Source organism: Anopheles aquasalis, chromosome 2, assembly GCF_943734665.1.
Source record: "Anopheles aquasalis chromosome 2, idAnoAquaMG_Q_19, whole genome shotgun sequence".
Lineage (NCBI taxonomy): Eukaryota > Metazoa > Arthropoda > Insecta > Diptera > Culicidae > Anopheles > Anopheles aquasalis.
Window position 1 is genome coordinate 39,837,501 of NC_064877.1, and position 27,500 is coordinate 39,865,000.

A 27,500-nucleotide genomic window follows, 5' to 3' on the forward strand; every position below is an offset into this window, starting at 1 on the left:
CATTTCAATTTTTTTGTTCTCCACTTCAAGCATTATGGAATGGATTGGAAAACTGGCTTTTGGTGTCGAAAATGGTCAAATTAAAACCCAAATTTCACTATCTCTTTACCTCAATTACGGCCCATCGAAGTAAACATATTTCGATTCCAGCACCCTGCTATTCCACGAACGAGTCCTCTCGTGTAACGTACCGTAAGGTGGGACGGGAAAAATGAGAAGAAAGATAAATCATAGACGGTTCCTTATTCTGCTGCAGATTGCTAAAGCTATCGATCGCGTACGACACCTATCGGGACTAATTTCCGTCGCCTGCTCCTGTCGTCGCGATCAAACTGATGCTACCTTGGTGGTGCCCAGATCTGGGCGTCATGGGAAGATAACAAAGTCACTGCCGTGCCATTGAATCGTGCTGATGCTGCTGCCGTTGCTACTGCTACTGGCAGGAGTTGATCGTAGCGAGGTTAGTTGCAGCGGCAGCAAATGCAGCGCTCGATTGTATCTTCCATCGTTAATGCAGAAGACGGTGCTCTTTACACTGTAAACGATCCAATCTAGACCTCTCGCTCCGTCCGTGCACTTGATGCGCAGTGTCGTGCTCAACGCTGGCCCGCTCTTCAGCATTTTCGAGGCTGCTCTAGTGTAGCCGTAGGTTTGAACATGTATAAACAATCTAAAGCCTCTCTTGCATGCTTGATATCCGCTCCCTGCCCACCCGACCATACTTGATGCTCGAGGTTCATGAACGAGAAACACTCGCTGGAGGCAATTCATCGATGATCGCTGGGAAGCTAATAGGTTGAAGGAGAACAGGTCTTTACTAAATCGTACCATGACTGCTCTCTTAATGTCGTGTGGTCTATTTTTCCTTCCTTTCCACCGTCAAGACGTTCACGGTGAAACAGTGGCTTGGCGATAAATCTCAATTGGCCATAATGCCTACCACAAAATCAGATAGAGGCTGCAATTATTGGAGGTTTTTTTATTGTTTTTTATTAATTCATTATTTCAAGAATATGATTTTACGGCTTCTTTTCGCCAGTGCTTGTAAATGGCTCGCTTGTTTCTTTTTAGCGGTGCTAGTAAATGAATGAGTTACATTTTATTAAATTGTTTTTTTAAATTTTATCAGAAGTAAAGATAGCCATAACAAGAAGATCTCACCAAACTATCCTGGCAACCGTAATAGCGAAGGGTTGTTGAATAGCTCTTCTCATCTCTCTTGTAATGAAAATACTCTTTAAATTTGAGGGCTTATTGAATTGACATTAAAATTAGTTAAATCAGTAATTTCCATTGCAACGTAAATGAAAAAAAAACAAATTTTCGAATATTTGCAATTTTATGTCGCACTGCATATTGCTTAACAAAAGATAAAACCAACATAGTTGCTGCTGTCAGCGTTCAACGGAGTGATTTGCTGTTACAGATTTGTATTAAATCCGTTGTTTTTTCTCAACCGTTTCCGTTTCCCTCAACCAACCAGTTGCTTCATTAATCACCAAAAACAGTGCCCTACCTACCTCTTACTCTACCTGTGCCTGTATGTTCGAAGGAGCACGGCAAACGGATGGCAACAACCGTTCTGGGCATGTACTAGTTATTAGCCCCAATCAACCGTTGCTGAATTAACGACAGGATGTTGTTAGTTCATGTAAATGAAATCAATATTACCGCCGCTTGAACCGATAATCAAGATGGCCCCACGTAATGTGGAAGTACGAAGATGCGTCGGCCGCAGCAGCCAATCGGCAGCGACAGCCGACCAGTGACGAGCGTGCTACGAAGGGAAGAAAATAGACACGAAAGAAAAAGGAGTGAAGTGGATAGACAAAAGAAAAACAAGGCCACTTCATCATCGCGAACCGTCGGAACCTGGTCCGTCCGCTCCACTGTCTCGAAGAACTGGTGAACAGGAACTCTTCTCCCGTTATTGAGATCGTTAAGATCGACGGTTAGAATTCTTCAGAGACGCGGCGCCCACCAAGTCGAGTCGAGGTGTGCAGCACCATCTTCGTTAGGGTCCGCCGGTCTGCCATTGAATGTCTTCGGCAGCACGGACCCTTTTCGATCCATCGAAACTTCAGCTTCAGCTCCCCGGCAATCGAAGCTACTCCAACAACCTGATACAGCTACCGTTTCCTTCGATTGATGCAGTCTTGGATTTGAGATGGATGGGAGGTGAATCCGGGAGGAGAGTGTTGTTCAGTCAGTGCACAAAACGATAGGCAGGCCAGCCATCATCGTCATTATCATCATCATTGAACGAACAAGTTTGCCACTTAATTTCGATCCAATTCCAATCATCTCCATACGCACACGCAACGGTGTGGTTAGATGGGCGGACGGGACGTGTGCTTGTGCTTCTCCTGGCTACCATCTTCTCTCGGATACTGTGACAACCCTTCCCGATCACTGCGGGGCGGACAAGGCATGGCATTCGTTTTTTTCTTAGGAAAGTCCGGAGTAGGAGAGCGAAGGCCTACGGACGGTGATGATGATGGGGCAGTTGACTATGGTCAGTGTCTATGATTAGGGATTTTCTTTCTTGCCTTAGTCCATTCGAGCACCGGGCATTGTTGGTAAGAAAGGCTTCCGTTTTTTTCTGCTTCTACTCTCTTGGATCCTTTTGCCATCTCGAGTTGGAGTGTATCTTCTGTTGTTTCTCATTACATATCACCGGTAGCCGATTGCTAGCTAGAGCCAGTGCGACAGAACGCCGTAGCTTTTGTATGGATCGTAAACGAAATCGATGCTGCAATTTGAAAAGGTTGGCATTCTTCGAACCGGTTCGTCAGAGGAATGAGAAGCAGTGTAGGGCCGGCTGCTTTGCCGAGAGAGACCGGAAGTGGAAGAAAGAGCTGGCTTTTGCGTTGATGAATGGGTTGGTTTGAAGTACGGGACATGCATTAGACATATTCTTGGTGAGCCGCTGCCGGGCTTTGTTACACCACCGGAAGCGCCTCATTTGATAGAGATAGTCTGTCTTCAAAAACACGTTAATCGCACTTAAGGGGTCATGACGGACTGTAGTTTTTAGCAAGAATTCTTCAAATAATTACATAACATTCTGGAAAAGTTATATTTTCATATAACACTTAGCCACAAAATATAACCTATATAGTTTCGTCACAAACAATCCTCAGTCTTCTTTTTGGGGCGAATTAACAGTTGCTCCCCTTAATTCGGACTCTTTAACTCTGTATTGAATTGTTTAGAATATTTTTGTGGTGTCTGTGAATCTTCTGGATTAGAGACATTAATAAGAGAACCAGTAAATCAATGATGGAAATCCAGGAACTCTAGGAAAAGCCCCAATTTAGTAGCAATTCGTTTGACATCCGCTTCGAAAGTTTTTTTTGAGGCGAAACAAGAACTCGATAGCCACTGCAGCGCGTGTCTCCTTACTCCTTGGCCTTGAAACATTCACATTACTTCCTGCTGGTGGCATGTGCACCAAGGTGTGTGGATAGTCGATTGCTGCCCTCGCATCGCAGAAGAGCGATGGCTCTTCGCAAAAAAAACACCTTCTTTCCACAAACACAAAGCACCGGGACAAAGCAAAGGGGACAGGTTTCGGAGTGGTTTCACGGTCCCGATAGTGGTGCGCCTGCAGCGCCTCCGTGACTAAAACGGTAAACATCCACTCCGGGCAACCATCGGCCAGGCAAGGCCAATCCACCGCTGACGCGCCACACGCCGGACAGTCGCGTTTAATCTACTCGATTTGGTAGCGCACGGGTCGAAAGGGCTACATGTGACCGCGATAAGCCGGCCCGTGTCAGCTGAGCGGGAACGACACGGGCTATTCTTCAGACAAAGGTTCAGCCCAGCACCTGTTGCGCCATTGTTGATCTTCATACCGCTGCCCGTTAATGGTCCGGCTGTCGGGAATAGTGAAACTGTTGCTCGTGTTCGGGGCTTTTTGTTCTTGTTGTCGCTGTTGCTGTTTAAGCACAATATGATATCGCGAATGCTGTGCGAGTGCTGCGCGTGTGCTTCATACACGTGGCCTTTTTGGTGAGTTTGGAACAATGTACTAAGTGATTGCGATGAGCAACCTCAGGCATTCTTAGCTTTTCTAAATTAAACTTGTCATGTTCGCGATAAAGCATAATAAAATTAGCGGTCCATCAATCAGCGCAACAGCCATCTTTGTCTAAAGTTTAGTTCCGATTTCATAATCTGAACTCTCCAAGCACCAGTGCTGATTATGCTGTCCGGCCACGACTTTATGCTCTTCTCGTCCAATGTCCTATAATTCTGTCTCCCTTAAAGAGGACCATGGGCTGCGCCGTGCTGCGCCACTGGCTGTTGAGTTAATAAGTTATGATTGATCAGTATTGGCCACGATTGGAACGCGCGCTACAATAATGTCCGTCAGGTAATGAACATCCGGGAGCGCTTAGAAGTAATTGAAATTTAATTGAAAAAATAAACCGACGCTCTCTCACAGCACCACATCGAGCGAGTATTTTAGACTGGCAATGACGCTGGCGCGGTTTGAGTGACATTCCGTTCCCAGTTCGCGCTCGTTTCGACAGCATCGCGGTATTCGCGCCGAAATCCTGCAGACACCATGTGACTGGCAGGACCATTTTCTGGCAGTAACAGTGCTCGGTTCGAGTTCGGTGGACCTCTTGTGGACCTAGTTGTCCTTCCGATATCCTGGTACGTCCAGGGTGGCTCGCTAATTTCGAATCCGGGGGGAAAGCCCAACCAATTAAAGACAACCACGTGAGACGAAATGGTGCGCCCTGGACCTAGACCCTGGTCGGTCCGGCTGTCAGTCGATGGTCAGTCGCCTCACAACACAACTCCGTCCCGTTAAGCGAGCGAACCGGACGGCCGCGATGTTGGGATCTAAATTGCTAATTATGCAATCTGTTGCTCGTACCTTCTAACTCGCCATTCGACTCGTGGTGCCAAACGGTACCGGTGGCAGTAGCAGTCACCAAGAGCTGCGCGTTTCGGACGAGCTAAACCCATTCACCTTCGCTCCATGTTACCTAGGACCTCGGTGGCCCATTAATTCATTCATTTTCGGGACCAGGCATCCGGTGGACATTCTCTTTCGATGCCCGACTTCCATTGGTCCGACGTGTGGCAGGTGCAGCTGAAACGCTAGCCCAAAACCAATAATGCACCAACACTGCGGGAGCACTGCGAGCGCATCGAACGACGACTGCAACTCTGGCCGCACTGGTCCAAAAAATGGTATCCATTGCCATTGCAGCAACTAGTTCCCCGGTCTCCGGGGGCTGCGGATGCTTTGAATGTTTGGTCTCACCATCAGCGTTGCTCTGGTGAGTCTGTGGTTTCGAAGCTTTGGCTGTAGGATATCTCGGCATCATCCAACGAGCCATTGTTGTGGACCGAAAATTAATGCGAATTTAAGAGCTGCCACCATGCAGGGTAGGAAATGTACCGCCGGCTAGAACGACGATACCACCAGGGGACCTTTCGAGGGGGGGGGGGGGGGGGGGAGAGTAATCCGGAATCCAGCTGGTTGGTCGATTTGCAAAAAGCCAAATTCTAGTGTCCGGTGCCGGTGGGACCGACAGGACGGTCGGTCCTAGAAAGAGTTTCGTGTGATTGGACCAACGGGAAATGGTCCGGGTGCAGTCCCAAGACCCAGAAACGGTCGGACGACGCGTGGCGAGGTCGCACCCTTCACGTATTAAATCGTTTAGCCACCGGACCACCGGTCGACCGGTGCCACGTCGTCGCTCGGTAGCACTCAACGTGTGCTCGACATCATCGTGTTGTTGCAGGGTAATCTCAGGGTAATCAGTGGTGAGGTAGGTATCTAGGTACCAATTTTCGGTATTTTCACGTGAACACCACCACCTCTGCATGCACCGCTGTCAAGGACTGCACGCTGGTACGCAAACACGTGAGCCATGCGGTGCATTAGTGCGGGAAGTGGAGTTTGGTGGAAGCGATTTTGGCAGAGACCGGCACGACGACTGACGTCCTCCATCTGCGGTGCGGTCTTTCGGGGACCCTGAGAGTTTGTGGAAATTGGGTTTTAGACGGTTGGTCAACTCCAAAGTGTTGATCTACCAACAAACTTACCGACTGAATCGCTTACCAGCATTCAAGCCTGAGTCAATGTGGTCTTTGACATTACGAACGGTCAAAAGTATTACTTATTATGTTTTCTTATGTTACATTAGCTCTACAACAGGTTAAATCGAATGTATTCATCTACTTTTGTATGCTACTTAGTGTATTTCGAATCATAACCTCTAGTTTTCTACCCATTCGATGCCATGACTCTCACCTTGAAGCCAAGGAGTACCTTTTATTGCCCAACAGTTGGACACCTTCCGCCCACTGTGGAAAGCACGGACACAATCTGGCATGTGCTGGCTTGCATTTGGGAACGACTCGAACGAATGAATAAAAGTACTCCGCTTGCACTCCGACACACTCCGGGGAGCTCTCGAAAACCGTTTGCAGGCATCGTTGGCAGCCAAAACGGTTGGATAACGATGTCGTGCCCATTGAGCTTGTGCTACACTGTGGCTCAACCATACGGCTCGTGGCTGGTAGCAGAAGGCAGGCAACAGGCAGGCAATCGCGTTTGTCGGCGGTCGGTTCTCTGTTGTATGTGAGTAGTTTTTCCTGGCCTGCCTTCCCGTGGCACCATCGAGCCGACTTCCGAAACCGAGAGGACGCAGAGAGTCCCGGTTCCTGGTGTGGCTGTTCATGTTGTTGTTGTTGTTGCGGCGGCAGCTGCATCGCTGATCCCGTCAGAGCTTATTTCCAACCTGTTGAATACTAAATTTATATATTTGATAAATTTGTTGCCACACTTCCCCGTTTCTCTCTGTGTTCCAGTTGTTCCAGGCGGAAGCTTGTACCTGCTCGCGATAGCTAGAAGTGGGACGGTGGGTGTTTGAAACAACTGTCATAACTGTGTCGGCTGGTTGGCTGCGGTGTCGGTGTGCTAGTAATGAGATAGATTCGACGCTTGATTCGGGTACAGAAGGTGCAAGCGTGAACCTTGTGTGGTATCATTGGCAGAGTTTATTCAAGTAAGGAGTTTGTTTAAGCGTGCTGTAAGGATACTTTTCACGGGTAGCGAGCTTATTAAGACCTATTTATATCGAATCGAAGTAAAACTGCTGCTGGTGAGGATTCACAGATAAAATAATTCAGTTATATAGAGTCATTTCAAATGAAGATGCATCACATTCCATATATAAAACTAATCGATCATTTACCACTTTTCACTTTTCTTTTCTCTACAGACATCACTACCAAGAGGCGGCGTGTTGTTTTTTTCCAGAAAACAAAAAAAACATTCCATTTAAGCTCGTCAAATAGCCATCAAAAAGGTGAAACGGATTTTCATTAACATTCTAATCAAAAACTGGGGTTGAAAATGTTTATCAATTTAAAGAAGGCCTTTTCGCATCATCGAGCGCAACTGGGCATGTTTAATGAAATTGGTTGAGTTCCGTTCCGAAAACTGTGGTGGCACGCGGCCAGTGGAAACAAACGAGACTCCCTCGAGCCGTTCGTTTCGGTTGCACCTCGGAAAACCCACGTTAAGGCGTCTTGCTGTCGCGCCCAGGAAAATGCCATCTTCGTGTGCATCCGGCAGGCGGCATCTTATGTAGTGGTGCCGCTTTCTCTCTCTCTCTCTTTCTCTGGTGTCCCAGCACCAACACTGGGACACATACACCGATGGAGCACCATCGTCGTCGGGGGAGGAAGTGCAATCGTTGCATCGTTAGTTTTCGTTTGCGAAAAGCACATCCTTTTTTTCCACAGTATAATAAAGGTTGTCCAAATGTATGCTTGCGTGTGGTAGTGTCATCTACCATGAGAAGCGATGGCAGGATTTTGATGAAAAAATCGAATGACGAGTTGTTTTTGCTCAAAAGTTTCTAAAGGAATGAGAAAAGGATTATTCAGGGTTTATATTTCATACTGATTTTCCTCCTTCCATTTCTGACATTCCGTGGCTTTTGTCTTTTTTAGTTTTCCTTTGCTCTTATCACGAAGTTCTTATAAATAGTTTTTATTATGTACAAATCGTTTCTCTTTCAGTGTGATTTATAAAAAATTAAAGCACGATACCATTCAGTACCATTATATATTTAGGGAATTCTTACAGGGGATTTCTCTTATCTTTATTTTTAAATGTTACATTCTCTTTCCAGTCTTTGCTGCATGCTGATGATGGCTTTAGAAAATTACTCATCTAGTGTCTACGTTCGCATGCACCACTGCCCGAAGCGGTACCTTCTAGTGTTCTAGTGCAAGTGCGCGGCTAAATTTGAATTCATATCCGGTACGCTCCCTTTCTCTACTCGGTGCAAATGGTGCAAAAGCTAGAAATCCGGAAAAGTTCCAAACATTTCTTCGAAACAGTTGAAAGTAATTAATTTACCCCGAAATAAACTCAATTTCGTGTTCATACTTCTGTGTGTCTGTGTTTGTGTTAGTGTGCGGTGAAGCATGAAAATGCCACAAGAAAGCACTGTTCGTGGAATGCAGCCGATCATCGGCAATCGGTAGATGGAGGCTAGTCACAACAAACCGCGCCAGAATAGCACCAACCTGTTGCATCGTAGCGATCGAAGCAGCTGCTACTAGTGGTGCTCACGTGTGCGCCCACAACCCAATTCCCGCCCCCCCCTTCCCTCCGGAAAAGCCAACCACAACGAGCCTGAAGGGGTGAACATTAGTGGGGCCGCCGAGAGTCCGAGACACAGGACACCGACACTGTCGCAGCGATGGCAGACTGTTCGTACGCACGCTGTGTGCAAGAGCGTCGCTACATAAGACGTGAGCTAACAAAGTGGACGAAGAACATGGTGTACATTGTGGGTGAGTACCAGATACGGCTACTAATACCCCCCGGCTTCGGGTAATCGCTTCCATTTTTTAAATATACTAAAACAAAACAAAAATCCACAAAAAAAACACATAAACTATAGTTGCATTAGCAAACAAAGTGGACCGTTTGTGTTAAACTCTGTGTGCGTTCAGGACATTTAGTGGCATTTGATTGTTGCTCTTCCGTGGCCAACCATCGGCAACACAGCGTTGGCGACACATCCTTTCTCGCGACTAAACAACATCTTCTCATCGCTTTCCATAGTGGTGTGTGCCACTCTGGTTTCGGTACGGTACCGTGGCATTTGTGTTGGTGCTGCTGCTGCAAGCTTGTGCTTTGTGCAACAAGTGAGCCTCACTCCAGGGGCACCAACAGCAGCAGCATCAGCAACAGTAGAGAAAGCTTCGCTCTTTCATCCTTTCCTTTTCGGTTACCTTTTTCGCACGAAGAAAGCACCACCGGGACGTCTATGTATTAGAGAGCGCCATTTTTTATTGCCATTTGCTTTCCCTTCACTTCCGCCTTCTGGTGGGCAGCAGCGCGAGCAGTAACAGGGAGGGAGCACTGCAGTTTGTATACATTCAGCGCGATGCTGGTATACAGCTGGCAGGCTGGCTAGCTGGCGCACACAAGCCGTGGCCACTGCACCACTCGTTGCACTGTGTGCGAGCGAGCGAGCAGGAGAGAGCGTGTGAAAATGAGCCCCAAAAAGGAAACACGGTGTACGGGACCGAGGAACGCCGCCACGGAGCATCGCCCACAGAGAAAACCCCCCGTTTGGTATATAAAGGATACGGCTCCCTGCCTTCGATGTGGCCCGGGTTGGTGAGGGGGACCGGTAAGCTGCCCTCGGTCCTGTGAGCATGGAGCCGGAAATATAATCAGGTTTTGCGCTTGTGTGCCAGTTGTTGCCATACTCCACTCCTTCACCATTCCATGGATGCATTTCCGCTCTCGTTCTCCACCGCACGTCACTCGATCGGTTTCCCTCGGCGCAAACACGAAAATATCCCGCTTCCCGGAGGCCGCTCCTCGTTGGGGAGGGGCATTCCAAAAAAACCTACCCCACCAACCAACCGCCGACACACAAGAAAACGATCAATTTTTCGTTGTATAACGCGGCCCTGCATCTTGGCACCAGTGGCTCGGAACCAACACTACCGCTTTCCACCTTCCACGCTTCCGGTTCCTCCGGTGCGGCGTCTTTGGCGTCTTTGGGCGTCTTCGGCCGTCTCGTCCTTTGTCGGTTGGAGCTGAGGATTTATGCGTGTGCGGGAGTGTGAGTATCGTCCTAGACAACACCAAGAAATCATCCTCTTTCTCTCTCTCTCTCTCTCTCTCTCTCTCTCTCTCTCTCTCTGTTTAGCTCTCTCTTTCTGTCTGTTTCGATCTCGCTCGCTCGCTCGCTCGCTCCTGGCGCTCGATTTGGACGAGTCCTTTCGGAAGGAAAAAAGGAGTCGCCTCCTTGAGACGTTGCTATCGGTGGCTGGTGGTGGTGGTGTTGGTGGAACGTTGCACTTTTCTCAATCCACAGCCCAACTCTGGGGCCCAGTCTGGGTGGTGGTGGGTGGTTGAAAGTTTTCCGAAGCCACATCATCCACCGACCGAAAACGGGGCGACAGGAAGAGGAAGAAAAACGGGCGGGGGGGGGGGAGGAAATGTCACTTCCGCGCTTCCGTTTTCACACCCCGCACCACCGCTGGCGACTTCTTCTTGGTTCCGATCAGGAGGTGCACTTCCGGCAACGACGACGACGACGACAACGACGCTGGAGGTCCAATTTTCGTTTTTCTCTCCCCCCTCTTTCCACCTTATTTCTCTTTCCTTGCCAAGGTGGATGCGACGCATCCTTGGAGGTTTATCCTGGGGGGAGGTTATGTGCGGGGTGTCCTTATCGAATTGGGTGAGGCAGTTAGTCACTCACACTCCGATGGTTGGTGCCTTCCTCGTTGGTCCCTTCAGAAAATGGGATAAAACACGTGACTAGCACCAGCAAAGAGCCAGCGGGTGGTGGTATGGTGGTCTTTGAAGGCTGGAGTGGCTCGGTGTATTATTGCCATGGTCTAGGGTGTAGTAGTACACCAGGCCAGACCTCCATTTACCCACCATCTGTACTCTCGACACACATACAGACAGACACACGTACATCTACCACCATACAGTGTGCATTGTGCATAGGCAACAGGTTTCCGTTCGCCAACGACGACGACGACGCTGACGCCGAGGACGAACTGCGAGCGAAAAGTTTGTTCGCAAGACGGCAACCACCACCACCGCTAGCACCGGCACCACGATGCCAACAAACAGATGGTGGTGCGTGGTTCTTTTCTCACCGATAAATCAATGACAGGCAGTTTGGCCGAACGCTGGCGGAGGGAACCTGTCTGCCTGCCTGCCGACTTATTGATGAAATGCTCCACCGACGCAGTGGAAATTCGAAATTCATGAAAAACCCTCCGCGTATCTCTCTTTCCAAGTGGCCGTGCATGCGGCCTTCCTGCCTTGGCCGTGTTAGCGAGGGGTGACAAGATTGGTCTTGGCGTTCCTCGAGCGATTGATTTGATTGAGAACTCAATATATTCTTATCAATCTATTTATCCAGCTCCAGCTGTTCTGCGGTACGATGCGGTGTTCACAATTTACCTTTGGAACGGTCCAAATGGGATGAATTGATAGGAGTTTATCGGATTTTGCAAGCAAATGGTGAATATGTGGGGAATCCGTGTCAGCTGTTGTGGAACTACAGTTGAAGCCATTCCATTCGTAATAACTATTTTTTTTTGGGGGAAAAAGGCGTAATTATTTTCAATGGTTTTTTATACAAACAAGTTACTTCCTTGCTGACTGACATACAGTAAGTATTGATATAGTATTAAGTTTGTGGATGGATTGCCTCCATCATCGAGTTTAAAACAAGTTTAATTGGTTTTTGTGTATAAATGTAAGCGAAAGAAATTAAATGCTTATTCTACATCATTTCAAGAATGATTATGTGTGGAGCATATTAAATGCTAAAGCGCGGACTTGATTTTAAATCGTACTTATTGATTTAGCCAGTCAGTTGCTGGTGATCGTCTTTCATTTCCGGTACGATAGGGTACGCATAAGAAGATGGAGCCTTCTGGATGGAAGATGGAGAAGAAGATCGTTGAACTCGAAAATCAGATGCTTAATAAAAACATACAGCCGTTGATTATTATTTATTAAGATACTGAATTTCTCAAGAAATCGTCGTAAAGGAATCTATATGATCTATTTTTGGGAGCATTCAGCTTCAGCAAATTTGATAAAAACTCGATGGTTTTATGGTGTCTTAAAAATGAGTTACAGAAAAAGATTTGAATAGTTTTGAAACAACCGGTGGTGTAGTTTTGAAGGACACCGGCTATAAAATTATTATGAATTGGGCTAAAACGTATTCAAAATAACAAAAACTGATCTGAAACGACTATACTCTACTGGGGTTTACTATTTAGTAAACAAATTATAAAAAAACAGCAAACATTTTTTAACGTGAGTCTCATCATCCTCGTATAGAAAAAAAGTACAGATTCCCAAAAAGGCGGATCCCAGCCGGACGATTGCCAAAAATAATGTTTTGGATACCTTCCTTTAACAACCTAATCGTTTTACCGGCCTGTGGATGGGCATGATGCACCGAAAGCATTTGGCAAACACCACCGAAAACATGTGTCCAAGTGTCGTGTCGGGTGTGAGACTCGAGAGATTCAATTGTACAATGCGTACGTGAGCCACCTTACCTCACCTCAGGGAACGTACCGTAGGCCGAATGCTAAAAAGGGCTATGAATTGCATTGGATAACGAGTGCTCCAAACGAACAACTTCTTCTGCACGGCATGCATGCCGTACACACTGGCTTTTCGAAACTGATAGCGTGGCGAATGGCGAGAACTTTGTGGTATCGCCCACTCCAGGCCAGGATGTCAGGATGCTCCTGACCGGGTGCTCGTTATTCGATTTGATTCGTTAGCATAAACGAAACGGGGCCTGGTTGCAAAATTGGATTCACACCGCACAGCAGCAGCAGCAGCATGCAGCATGCAGCAGATAAATACCTTCAAAGTGGCCTCGAAACGTCCACTGTAGCCGTCTGTAGCGAGTAGAGCAGCTTCCAACACGACCACTTACGTTGCGGGGCTTCTCCATCCGGTCCTGTTTCGTTCCGGAGCCAAAAAGTTCATATCCCCATTCGTCGACCGTCGTCGTCCGTTGGAGAACGGGAGCCACAAAAAAGCTGTTGCGTTTCGAGAGGCCTCTTACTGTTGCTCCATCCGCCCACAAACTGGATGGGGCACTTGAAGATGAAGCCGTAATCGTAAACCAAAAATCAACAGATGCGACCATTTTCGGAGAAAAGTGGTTCAGTTTAGGTTTGCGGAATCGGTGGCTGTTGGTGGCTGTCTGCCGTATCTGTCTGTCGCAAACCGAGAGCCGGAAACCGAAGCCTATCTTGTGCCCCAATGGCCTCTGGCCGGATGAGGATGCAAATGCAACAAAAAAAAACAGAAAGGAAAAAGAAATCAGAAAACGAAAACCAACCCAAATCGACGACGGGAATGCGGCTGATGCTCTGCTTGAACCGGGAGGCGTTGTCTGGCGAGTTTTTCGACACGAGCTCGAGCACTCCCCGGGCCCGGGTACCGAGGAGATTGCGTTACGTTGAGGGCAAAACGGAAGCCAATTTTCCCTACATCACTTCCAGCACCGGCAGCAGCAGCAGAAGCAGAGCACCAGAGTGTACCTCTGTGCATGGAACACCGGATGTAGATTCAACTTTTGGTTAGTTTTTCGTCTCCATTCTCTCCTCGGCTGCTGGGCTCCGTTTTTTGTGTCATTTTACTGTCCAGCCAGATGGCCAGCCTCCGTAGCCTCGGCTCGGCAAATCCTACAAAATCCCAACCAGGAAACAGGCCGACACACTGTTGCACATCGTCGGTTCCGTCGGCCTCGTGCTCGGCGCATTTCATTTGGTTTCGAATGGGTAACCGATGGAAACGGCTGTTGCTACCGATGGCACATAATCACAGACACGCGCACACACTGGCTGGTTGGCCACTAGAATTGCGTTTTGTAGAAGGACCTGTTGGCCACCTGTTGGATGTGCGTTGCCGATTGTACGGCATATGTATGCTGGGTGATTGTTGCTGAGGATCATGGTTTGGAATTGTCATAATAGAAAATGCATCTTCAGCTTTGCGTGATTTCATAGTTGAGGTTGAGATCTAGAATTGACAATACAAATATCTGCCTTAAGTACTTTATTATTATTATCTTACTGCTCAAAGATAGTTCTAAATGCAAAAAAATGCTAATTTCTGAAGATTTTTCATGACTATTTAATTTTACTTTTTTTACCTGAATACCATTATTCGACTACAATTCGACTTTTAACAAAGTTTAGCTGTAATTTGTCGTAATTTTGTTTAAAAATACGTCCTTGGGATCACTTTCAGAAAACTAAATACCTTAGCCATTCCCTAAATACTCTTTCTCCAATCTCCGGTTCCCATTTGATGTCAATCGATATCAGTATTTCCTTTAATATCAACCACGTGGAGTGAGAAAACTACATTGCCACCAACAAAAATAGAACAGGGATTGAGATGAACCAATTTGGCAGAATCGATTATCTTGCCTTTGCGAAGGCCAGCATCCAAAATCGCCGCCAAACGATGCAGTACCGTGCGCCTCCATCGATTCCTCCGGACGAGATTGTTCATTGAATCCGGATATCCTTCGACTGGACAGCAAAGCTTGAAAGCGATAGGCACCGAGTGTGGGATGTTTTTGTTGCTGTCGTTGCCTTGTCACGAAGCCGCCGCGGCTTTTTAGTCAAACAACGAGTCCGAGCTGCCGCGACCACACGACAGACGATTGACTTCCCGGATGGAGGCATTTTAACTAAGTGTATGCCTACCTGTCCCCTGGCCTGGTCTGCCGATGCCAGTGCTCTGATGTCTGCATTCGTGGGCCCGGTTTTCGTGGCGCGACCAGCAGCGGATGTTGTTTGTTCGCCAGCGAACGAACAAGCGCACCAACCGGGAAACCGGGCAAAAGATAATTTCCTCGCCTCACTCCGTTCAATACAATACGATTCCGTCCGTTGGTGGACCGTGGGGCTGACGAGAGCGCTTTTTTTGCGCGAGTTGGCGGCTGGAAAAATTTTCGTTGGCTGCACGCCAAAAGGCTGAAGCCACCGTGGTCGGTCGGCCACCACACAGCTTGGTGCTTGACTTTACCGGAACGGAAACACTTGTTGATGGCCAGTTCCGGTAATGCTGCTGGTGGAGCCTGCGTGTTGGTTGTTTGCTACTCCGTGCCAAACGGAACAATCTGCTAGCGACCGTTTTGGTGGTGGTTGGTGTTGCTTCAGTTGAGTACCCGACCGAACGATGTCCTTATTTCTAACATCCCAATGGCACAAACACGAGCTACGAACTGGATGCTGGAGTGCAGTGGAAGGAGAAGACGAAACATTGCTGTGCATGAGGATCTGGAGATAGTGTCGTGTCTGGGAGTATTGAATGGAATGTAGGCGAAAGTTTTGCCGCTCCAACACTCCCTCTTTCGCGCGCTGGAGTCGCTTCCTAGCACATCCGGCGGGACAGCCGCATCTGCCAGTCGGATGATGCTCACTGGCTGCTAGGCTCGGCTGTGACTACCGTTTACCGTGTAACCAGTGACTCAATTCAAACATAATACTACGGTTGTAATGGTGATTTACTTTAGGGTTCAAACATGCTTTGTTAGAGTAAATTTTAAAATAAACTAATTACTATAAAAGCTCTTTAAAAAGCCATCATTCGAATTACCATTAAAAACGACCAGCAGCAGCATGTATCAAGCGATCACAAGTAATGTATTTTGTGTTTAAAACAAACATAAGTTTTGAGGTTATGAGACGCACATCCAGCTACAGCATACTGTTGCCGCTGACCTTAACAACCGTCGTGGGCTACTGTTGTGAATGAGCTGCTCTGCTTGCTCAACCTCGCTGCTAGAAGATGTTATCCCCGATGCCATGGTTCTACCGAACGCAGTACCACCATCGTAGTCGTCGTCGTCGTCGTCATCGTGAGCAACAGGTTGCTCGATTATAGCGAGAACCTGCCATCACCAGCCACACTCGCTCCGGACCTTTGCTTTGGCCGCTGAGGTTCGCTTGGCTGTTGGCTTGTTGGAGTTGAGTCCTTCCACGGAGCTGCTTCTTAGACGGAAAGCGCCACAACAACAGAAGTGTGATGCGTCGGCATCGTAGGTTGCAATGTTTTGTGTCTGAATGAATGAAACAGACAAAACAATGCGGTTCACGATTTGGAAGACGATCGATTGGCTGGACATACACAAGACGAACGCCTTGTTGACGCTTCTGGTCATTGTTGTAGCGAATGAAAGGAAGTCATTTACTTCCAAATCGTACTCTTAGTTGGTGATGCTAAAAATGGTTATGATGTTGCGAAATTAGAAGATAGTGTTCTCTGCGATCGTAAAGGAAGATAACAGAAATCCTATTGTACGCTACTGAATAGATCATAGAATATTGATTTTCGTATTCGAATTTCAAAGGAATTGAATCATGCTCTAGCACGGCGTTCAAAAATCCTTCCATATTGTGCAGAATTGTTCTTTTTTTCGTGCAATCAGCACTGAAGCATTTCTGCTCTGTTCAACACAACTCGATTTGACCAGCGCCCCAAAAAACCACCACGACAACTGTCCCGACGAAATCATAATTAAATACATTTTCCCAGTCACTTGCTCGACCCCCTGGGGGGGCTCGACAAGTACGATTGGACTGTCGTAGCGACAAGCTGCTACCCAGCTATTTCCTGGTATCTTCTGTCCTACCTACCGGTTGCCCATAGACGGACGGAGTGCCGCAGGCGACCAAACGAGAGGCTATCGAACTTCGAGCACCGGAATTCTACTCTCACCCTGGCCGTTTGTGTGCTGGTGTGTCCATCGCCCGGTCGTGCTCATACCTTACGAATCTTCGAATCGCAAGCTTGATTTCCTCGCATGTAACGAAGGTATAGGAGGGAATAACGAGGAAAAACAATACAAAAAAATAACCCCACCCTCTCTCTCTCCCTTAACTCCAAACGAAAAACAGAGAGCGGTGACCAGCATTCGACTCCAGGGTGAAGGTATAGTTTTTTTTTTTTCGTTCGCAAAGCTCGCTCGCTACTGCACCAGGACCCAAATGCCATGCTGCGGAAGCCGAAAAGAACAGAGAAGTGATAGAGAGAAAGACTGAAAAAAAAATGTGGAAAAGGCACTGGCCGAGGATTTTCCATTACTGTGGGTGCCCTGGCAGAAATGAGCTGGAGCAGGAACTGTGAGCCACACAAACACAGACACGAAGGAGCGTCCTGGAGAGAGAGAGAGATGCAACAGAAGGTGCAGGGCAACCGGCTAGTGTCCGGGACGCGTCATGCGACGAAAGGACAGGAAGGAAAAGGGCCAAGTCCTGGTGTCCCTGGTGCTACTCGCGGACGAGAGTGGGTAGCGGTGGACGGGGTGGCAAAAATTAATGATTTTTTTCACGTCTCCCTCTTTGCCCTCCCACTCGTCGGGTGTTTCGGTGCCCTCCTCCCGTTGGTTCGTCCGGATCTAATTTTTTCTCTCTGCCTCCTGCACCTTGTTGCACCATTCTCCCCGAACTTCCCGGGGTGGGGAGGTGATGCATGCCAAGCCCGGTGCCAAGCGATGCGCTTCCTTATGTGCTTATTTATTATTCATTTTCCTTCTCCACGCGAACCACCCCCAGGTCCATCGTTCCCGTTCTCCCAATATACCACCCCCTCCGTCACCCTCTCATACAGCGAAGGCTGGCGAGGTTAGGGGGTGCAACGAAGCAACGAAACGCGATATTGGGTTCGCTTCTTAGTCCGTGTCCGGGTGTGCATGCTCGTTCCGTTCCGTACCGGGCCATGCTGTGTCTTGCACGTGTGAGCGCTGTGGCCACTTCGTGTTTGTGCGCTTGTATGTGAGTGGAGCTCTCGAAGGGTCAATGCAGAAACCGAATATCAAAGCACTACTCCTGTTGCGTCGCGTTTTCCTCTTCCTGTGCCCCCGTGATGGTGACCAAAAGTCGGACAGTCTGCCACAGTCCCGTGTGGGGACAGAGAGAGAGAAAGAGAGAGAGAGAGAGAGAGAGAGAGAGAGAGAGAGAGAGCGCGAGAGAGATCGTAAGATTTAAAGCACACCAGAGGGAGAAAGCACCGTCGGTCGCGGAGTTCCGGTCCTTTTGGAATGGAGCAAAAATTGCGGCGGAGCGGCACCATCTTGAGTTGCGCTCGTTGATGGTGGATGGATGTCCAGCTTGTGTTGTTGTCGAGTTTTCCATTTTTCCACCCCACGCTTTGCCCATTTTCCCATTTATCGATGAGAAAGAAAATGGGAAAACGAATGGACGACAAAAAAATGGCACCAGCACCAAGCTGAGGAGCGCATATACTAACGCAACGCAAACGCTGGTGAAACGATACCCCGAAAGAGCATAAAAATTGCATCCCCAACCATCACCACCCACCGCATTGGACAGGAACGGTGCCATCAGATGTCGTAAATGGCGCCGCGTCCGCGAGAGAGAAAGAGATCGGCTAGTAAGACGATCGAGCGCGTGTGTGCGTGTTTGTGTGTCTCTTCCTATGTGAATGTGAGGGAGAAAGAGAAAGAAAGAGAGAGAGATAGACGATCCTTATGTGGGAGACGATGGTTTTCCAGCGCATTTTTTTCCATCATTTATTTTTCCAAATCTTCTTCCTCGATCCTCCTTCTGCTCCGTTCGCATTTCGCACTCCCCGGATCCGATTTCCCTTTGCTTTGCGCTGGGACGCCACGGTTCCAGGGCCGTGGTGTGCAGGATCTGCCTGCACTTTCTTCTACCACAATTTCTTTCGTTCTTTCTTGGCAACGGCAGTGGTGGCCAGTGTCGGTGGTGATGTTTTGTCCCTTTCTCTCTCTCTCACTCTTTCTACTGCTCTTGTGCCGTTCCTGCATTCTAGTAAATGCATGCCACACCCGGAACCCGGATAGCGTACTGCGTCCACAACGGGGGTCGGTCGGGCGTTCGGGATAATTTTTTTCATTATTTCCCCCCCACATTTTGGCCTCGAAAAGCTCCCGGCGCGTGGTTCTTTGATGCGCAAAGCACGATTGCTCGACTTCAAAATACACACTCGCACACATACAGCTCGCGTGGTGTACCAATGTGTGGTGCACTACTATCAGTGAACGCGAATCGTGCTGGTGACGCTGGCCACTCCACCAAACCAGCGCGAAGCTGTTGCTTGCTCCGAAGGAAGAAGTAGTGGATGGTCAGCCCGGTCGTCTCCACCGCCACCGGTCAGCCAGACCACCAGTACTGGTTACTTCCGGGGCAAGCGCTTTTATATACATTTTTTAAAACCCGGGAATCGTGCACCGGGAATCGAGGAAAGAAAGTTTGGATAGATGCGCGAGCTCACGCGAGGGAGACCATCGTTCTTCCCCCCCTTTTCTTTTAATTCTTTTCGCGTTTCGTCGCCATTCGGCCACCTTTGCTTCCTTCTGGCCTGATAGCCTCTCGGGGGACGCTCGCTTGTTGCTGCTGGTGGACGCCATCTGTTGCAAGCGGAAGCAAAGCGCGCTCGCTCTCTCTCTCTCTCTCTCTCCCTGCCTGTCTGTCTGATTGGGACACTGTCGCAGGAGCGGTGCTCGGTACTTTATTGTTTCAATTTCAGTTCGCACCAAGAATGGTGTCCTTTCCACAAGGTACCTTTATCCACGAAAGCGATTCTGCTGTACGACAGGAGACATGCAGGTGAAAGAATTTCGTTAAAATGTAATTTCAGAATCAGAAACATCGGAAGGGGTCCTCTTTTTTATATCTGTTGATGGTTTCTTCCTCTAAATATCATCTAGTAGACTAGATGACCCATACACACCACACGTCTAAGCAATCCATGGACAAGAGTAGAAGAATTGTGGGAGAAAAGAAAACGAATGGAGACCAAACATACGGATCACAAGCACCGACCGACTGGGCTGCGGAGACGTCAACAAACCATCAACAGGTGGTTCCGGAGCACAAGATGTGTGTGGCTGTAAATGCAACGCCCTCGTGGTAGCGACTCCGGTTCTATTATGCCCGAGAAGATCGGATCTCGGTCTCGGTTGAAGCAGGCGAGCTCTCGCAAGTGTTGTCAGTAGCGAATGGATGCTGGTTGTTGGATGAGCCTTTTCAACGAACGAATGACACTGAGATGTTTGAAAACATCTTTACGGGGGATCTTTTTTGGGGAAAATGGACTACAAAGTGGTACTGGTCTTTTCATCGATCACTTTATTCCGTTTTCCAGGTGCCAGTACATTAAACCATTTGGGCATCTTTTACCACGGAGCTAGAAACAGGCCAAGAATAATGAAACGAAGGAGAAAGAAAGAGAAGTACTAGAGTGACTAAGACAAGAGCCATTCGAGCTAAAGGATCTTAAAACATTTATCAAAAAAAAGGTCCGGAAAATTGCGAGTAAAAAAAAAACATTAGTGTGTTTCTCCTTTTGATACTAAAAAATGCAATATCCCAACCAACAATTTCTGCGCGAGTGCGAGTGTGCAACAGAGAGAGAGAGAGAGAGAGAGAGAGAGAGAGAGAGAGCGCGAGAGAGAGAAAGAGACTAGGAAAAATAGAGGGACACAAACTTGCTTGCTCGAAACCGTGGAAGGTGTGAAAGAGAAGCGGCCAAGAACGGGAAGGGGTGCCATGCGAAGGTGGTCTGTATATAATAACATTTGGCTGCATTATGTAGTTTTCTTCGTGCAGTTTTCACCACTACGTGACCACCGGGGGTTTCCGGGGTTTCCGGTTTGGGTTCCTCTACCTTTTTTTTTTGTCTGCCCCATGCTCTGTCCTCATTTTTTTATCCTTTTCATTTCCAGCTTTACCCCTTGGCATTGCTGGACTTTCCGCTCTCCTAGCAGCATCCTCTCTCGGCTGTTGATCAGTTTTAATTTACTTCCAGAACTTCGTTTCCGCCTATTTTTACAATATTCCAATTTCGGTTGCACTCCACGCACTCCCTCCGCAGGCAGAGAGCATCTAGTTTTTCCTTCCGGATTTTTTTTATTTCCGTTTCTTTTAATTTTGTCCCCCCCCCCCCCTCCCAACATTATGCTGACCGATGCCCGTTGTTTTTATGTCCCGTGTCCCGCCGTCTTAGTACATACTTACCAACACACGGGCACTCCGGTTCGTTTCCATAATTTTTTTTTCGTTTTCACTCGGGCACATTTTTTTTTCTTTCTTCAAACATTTTTTTCCCATTTTCCTGTACCAAGGCGCTCCTTTGCCTTTGCCTGTTTTTGAACATCCGCACCGCACCCGAACCCGACCTGCATCAACCGGTCACCGCGGTGTGCAGTCGGTGGGGCCACCGTATCCCGTCCATTTGGCCAGCATTTTCGTTCGTCACTTTCCGTTCGTTGGATTCGACGCTCGGGCCAGTGGTGCTCCTGCTACTGGTGCTACTGCTGTTGGCCAGCATACCGACCGATATGCACGCTCGTCGTCGTCGTCGTCCTCGTTGGCGTCATCATCGTCGTCGTGGTGGTCGTGGTGGCCGCTTTTTTGAGCAACCGAATCCCGAAGGATATTCGTTCGTTCGTGCCATTTTTTTCCTTGGTTTTTCCTACTTTGGCATCCACTTTCTCGCTCTCACTCACTCAATCTCCTCTCTCTCTCTCTTTCTCTGTCTCTAGTCGATAGTATTCCCTTTTTGGTTCCCTCTTTTCTCTAGCTCTGCCCCATGTTTGCGCTCTTTCACTCTCTAAGCCACATCGCCGGGACCACTTTCCTCACTTCCGGTCCATGCACTACCCGCTTCTGAGCCCTCTTTCCTCTCTAGCTCCCCCCTCCCCGTTGGTTTTTCTTTTTTGTTTATTCCAGACCCAATTTTTTCATTCGCCCACCACGGATACGACGACTCCCAGTTTCTATATTCTCAAGACACTTTTTCTACCGTTTTTTTTTTATCGTTTCGCGAAGATGTCCTCCTACGACGTCGTGGCAGCAGCAGCAGCAGCAGCATCGGTTGCAGTCGATGCCGGCACCGGTCTGGCTGCACTGCGCTCTTCACTCCGTCTGTCGCTCTCATGCTCGCGCTGTGTATGCGCGCTTCCTCCTCTTCTCACACTATTGCACACACCAAACGATGGCAGGGGGGGGGGGGGGGGGAGTAGAGTGCGGATAGTAAATTTCTCCTGCACCTCTGCCTGCATCGCCATCGTCATCGTCGTCGTCGTCGTTGGTGTCGTCGCCGAAATACGAATCGCCGTTTGGGGTTCGCTCGGAGTTCGGCACATTTCGGGCCAACCAACCGTTCCCAAGCCAGTGCCAAGCCAAGCTAACCGAACTGAAACTAGCTATCCTAGTTCGTGCTTCCTGCTCAATTTTCGTTCCTGCGGGATATAACGGCGAAGGATACGCGGAATGACAAAAACGCGGACATCGGTAGCATCGGTGGTGGTGGTGGTGGTGATGGTGGTGCACTAAGCGTTGCGCTAGTGCTGCATCCGTTGGCCTCACTTCCGCCAGACAGCCACCACCACCACTATCTCTACTACCACGCTCCTGTCCTTCCTTTTCGTTCGTTCGTTTCGAAGGCGGAAGTGGGAGACCGGGGCGTTTTTTTTTTCGGAACCACCGAGACCGTCGCCAGTGCTGCCCTACCTCCGCACCTCCGTGCCACCACCACCACCATTACACACATACACTCGAGCGTACACTATTCATGGGTACACCGCCCGACACGTCCGTGTCGTCGCCTTTATTTGGACAAGTTTTTCGTCGACGGCGACGGCAACGGCGAACGGCAACGGCGGCGAGTGCAACAAGTGACTCTCACCCGGTCCGGGTCGATTCGGTTGTCGTAGTAGTTCTCGAACAACAATGCTGTACGCTGCGGTGATTCCGATCCCGTCGAGCACTTGCTCGCCACAGTGAAGGCCGAATCTTTAATCCTTGTGCCCAAAAACCAGCACCTGCAAGTGGTGAATTCTGCAAGTGGTGGATTGTGTGTGGAAATTTAGCAAAAAAACAAAGACGACACTTTTTTAAACTGAAGTTAGTACTGATTTTTGTGTTGTCTGCATTTTGCATCAAGGTGTACTTGGTTAGTGGTTTTTTTTCTCGGTTCGCTACATTCGTACACACGCTTGTACCACCTGTTGTGCGTTGTGATCGAGTGAGAGAGAACGGTGGTTAGAATCAGCTGGTTTGAGGTTCGTTGAGGCTGGTGGAGACGCATGGTATGCGGGGAAAGCGATCATTTAATCCTCTATTTGCCATTGTCTTCGAATTGTTGTGAGTGAATTTTTCTTCACAAATATTATTGGAAGTAAAGTGCGTTAAATAATAGATGTAAAGAACATGTCCGGAGATTAACGATAAGTGATATCATGTAGCACCGTTGGTGAAAGGTGTATCAGTTAAAACCACCAGCAACACAGATTAGACACTACTGGTTAGACACCACCGGTTGTGACAATGACCAGCAATTGGAGTGAAATGTTTTATCCGACCAATGCGCTGGTCGATACGAGCGCACACAGCACGCGATCTGTTGTTGATCCGCAACCGAAGTTGCAGTTCCATCCGTCATTTCATCAGCTACCGGACCATCGGTTGCCTTCATTTCGGTTACCCCCGTATTCGGCTGCGAGTGATGCTGGTGAGTCATGCGATTGGTTTCTATTTAAACTGTGGCACCTTTCCATTGATTTTGTGGACATCAGTTTCATATTCATAATGATCTTGAAGTTCTAATCTTTCTGTTTTCTAAGAATAATACAAAGAAAAGATCTTTAGTGAAAGCGAACGAACGCGCATACGAGCGCTCAGTTGCATAAGTTGCGTCCAATATGTGATCAGTGCCAACGCCAACATATTGCAGCGAGACCGAACCTAAACAGCAACCTGTTGATTCTGTTGCTCTCCGCGACTGGCCGGCCGTCGAGTGTTGACGGAGGTTGTGTTTTTGTGAGCCCTTGAATTTTTGCAACAACATTTCAACAATTCTGATTGAATGTTAAATTAATCATTGAAGTAAGAAAACAAATTTAATGAACCACGCCCTGGAAGAATGTCAGAAGATATATGAAAAATGGATCGATAATTTCCTTCGAAACTCTAAAATAATCTCTTGAAATTATATTCAGGAATAATTATGGGTCTTATCATTGTGTTAAGGATAATTCGTATAATATGTTCAAGTTTTTCTGCAACATTTTTATATCGAAAAAACAACCTGTGAAGCAGTTTAGAAACCCATTTTAAAAACTCTAGCAATCTTCATCTGCTCCTTCATTGCACCATTTATGAACACCAATAGCGAACCACGTTTATGATTGAATTTTCTATAACCATTCATCAGACTGAAGTTTGAGTTGCCGAACAGTTTGCTAAGTTAAATTTCAAAAACGAATTAAATTGCCGTCTGTCACTCGAATGCCATTTTCTAAAATGCTCAAAAATAGGCAATGAATAGCAGCAACAGCCACATCATAGTTGGCTGCCGCTGCTTGAAAAAGTAATATAAATTTTCTAAGTAAAGCAATGCGCAACCCTTCGCCTCGCCTCGCTTGCTCCATGGCTTGCTCCAGCACTGTATGTTCAAGGTTTTCGTTGATAACGGATTGGCGCACTTTGTATTATCAAAAGGTTAGTTAGAGGGCATTGAATTAAGCTAACGAAAACTATCGAACCACCAGCCGCGGCCACTAGGCGTCATAGGCGACCGAGGTGGGATTGGGAGCAGTAAAACAGCATGATACGACGGCCAGAGACGGGCGGCCCTATGGCCGAGGCCTGCAAATACTGTAATCTTTATGATCCGTCACTTGACGCCGCTAAAGTGCATTGGTGCACGTTGGTGTCGGGCGTTGTAATCATCCGAGCCAGCCAGGCGGTCGGTCGGGCGTTGTTTTTCCTATTTCTAAACGAAAACGCACCGCTTGCGGTCCACACTGGCGTACGCAACGCAACCATTGGGGTCTGCTTATCACGCTCGTCAACGTCGCAGACGACCACAATCGGAGACGGGTAATCACAAACGGGGGGGGGGGGGGGGGGGGGTTGTTCTAGAAGAAAATGAAGGCATCCTCCCGGCTCCGTTCGCCCTAACGATCGCTCAGCACGGAACGCAATGCGTTCCTCGCCTATCAGTGGAGCGAAGGAAATTCAAGGTTTTCTCACCAACGCACCGAGTCATGCATAAATATAAATACAGTCCTCGTGCCTGCGCAAATCATCTTTGGGCGATATATTTTTTCATCCCCTTAACCGTAACAATGCTTTGAAAGTGATCGCACATCGCAAATCTCCATGATGTTTAACGTCGCTCCGTTTCTAATACACAAAGAGACCCCCAAAAGCGGTACAACCACGTGATCGAGAGGGGCTGGTTGAGAGAGAGGGGACGTCCGAGATACAGTGCGTCTCTCTAAGTAGCACGCTGTTGCTGATGCTGCTGCTGCTGCTGCTGCTGCTAGTGCATCGGAAGCACCGCCAAGATGCAACAAGTTCACCTCGCTCGCTCACTCGCTCGCTTGCTCACGCGTTGGGCCGTATGCGAAAGGGGCGCATGTTTGCCTCCTGCTCAGATCGTGCGTTGCATTCAAGATGCCGCTGCCATCACCACCGCTCGCTGCCCTCCAAAAACGCTCTTTTGGCCTTTCGCACGCTGCATCTCTGTCTACCATGCGTCACATCGCACATCGACAACATCTTTTCATCGTCATCACACATTAAGACGACAGCCAAGGAGGACAGACAGACAGATGCCGAGCTCGTGTCGCCGCTCGCCGTCGGTGGCTTCCGCTGAGGAAGATGGCAGCAAAGATTGACCAGCGTAGCTACACAGAAATGGTGCACAGAAATGGTGCCATGTGGTTCACTTTTGAGGAGCTTAATATTAATATTAAAGCAGCAGCAGTCGTTGCTCGATGAAAATCTTGAGTCAACTGTCATCAAAGTAAGCGTCGCATCCAACGCGAAATGTCAAAATTAATCGAAAAATCGTCGCCATACGGGCGTAAACGAATTTTTCAAGGTTTTTCCTTGTCTTAACCAAGGAACACTTTCTTCGCATTCGCAATTCTCGCTGTCACGGGAGGGGGGGTAGCTTTTTTTTGGGGGGGGGGGGGGGAGGTGTGCGGAAGTGACGAACGTGTTTCGAGGTTCGAATGTTCGGCACCACCACCAGCACCACGTGTACGCACGGAGCGGAGTTCCTTTGTGCATGTGCATCGCGATCGTGTGTGCGCTTCTCTATCCGCGGAGAGGATTTAAGGGGTGCTGGGGTGAAGGGTGCGGCGTAGCTTCACTATTTGGTGCTTGATTGTGCAGTTGTCCTGCTTGCTCTTGCCCAGACATTGTACTTCCTCCTTCTGCACACACACACTCGCACACACATACACGCGAAATGCAGTTTGATATTGTCATCTCGTTCTAAAGTGCATCATGTGCACCGATCGGTTTCGGTTTTTCATTTGATGCAACAACAACAGCAACAACAAAAAACCCAAACCAGAGAGGGGAAAAAGGGTTCCTCGCTTGCTTGCTCGCTCGCTCGCTCGTCCGTGCTCGCTTCCTTATCTTGCCAATGCGCTGAGAAGAACATGCAGTTTGATGCAGTTCTCTGGTGACTGGTGCACTCGCTTGCACTCGTTGCAGAACGGGTGAGCGGAGGGGGGCAACCATACCACCCTCCCCCTTTCGGGCACTGCATCTCTGAAGTGCGCGCGCGCGCGCACGCTCCTCTCGCGCGTCCTACTTTGGGGTGGCGAGTCGCATAATTCGCACACCACCATCGCAAGAGGGCTGGTTTGGGGGGGGGTTGGGGGTTGTTCTTTGAATGTATGCGAATGAGTGCCACCGTTTCCCCACCCCGCACGCTCGCACACATACTCAGACACGAACAGGGGCACTCAGCGTGCGCGCGAGCTCTCCGCGAGCACTCATCGGCGCGAGAGCGCTCAGTGCGGCTGCATGCGGCGCTCGCCAGAACGTCATTCGCATTAACGCACTGCTCCGATATGCACCGGAACGCAATTTCGGACGCGGCCCGAGTCCACCCGAGTAAGCCCTTCATCATCATCATCATCATCATCAGCCATCATTGAGCCGCCCCCGGTTCCGTTTTTCCACCCCCGTGGTACCGTGGTCCCGGTGTCCTTGTGTCCCTGTGTCGTGTCACTAGTTTAGTCGTGAAATTCCGTACCAAAGTGTGCCAGGTTGTGTCAAAAAGGGTCCCTGGCAGGCCAATTGTTCGAACTTGCCGTTCCGTTGATCGCGCGCTGGTTTGTCCGCCTGTTCCGGAGACAGAATGGCGGTCTAGTGTGTTTGGTTTTTTTAAGGGGGGGGGAGGAGGATCGTCGTCCTCAGAGTGTCCAGTGTGGTCCCTGGTGCTGAATGTGTCCTTAACGGCGCGCTTTAGGTGGTTTCGTGCGGCAAAGACGCATTTTTGTCGCCGCCAACTCCGTTTTGTGAATTTTTGCTGTCATGCTTGGCCGGTGCGAAAGGAGCGGCGTGGTGTGCAAGTGACTTACCGCGATTGGGGATTCGCGAGCAGCATCAGTTAC

General features: G+C 48.6%; 1 protein-coding gene across 9 annotated transcripts in view; it reads left to right on the top strand.

The window, feature by feature from the left end:
- Positions 1–7,275: 7,275 nt before the first annotated feature.
- The window catches only part of LOC126571209 (mushroom body large-type Kenyon cell-specific protein 1), an 86,737-nt gene continuing 66,512 nt past the window's right edge, over positions 7,276–27,500 (top strand). For 5 of the 9 annotated variants that reach the window (XM_050229527.1, XM_050229530.1, XM_050229528.1 and 2 more), the window contains exons 1-2: positions 7,276–7,343; positions 8,175–8,844. In XM_050229527.1, coding sequence (XP_050085484.1) covers positions 8,751–8,844 — 94 coding nt within the window. In that variant the 5' untranslated portion in view covers positions 7,276–7,343; positions 8,175–8,750. Of the gene's footprint in view, positions 7,344–8,174; positions 8,845–26,939; positions 26,998–27,046; positions 27,153–27,500 lie in introns of those variants that run through there. The other 4 variants (XM_050229536.1, XM_050229532.1, XM_050229534.1 and 1 more) reach the window with 2 other exon arrangements.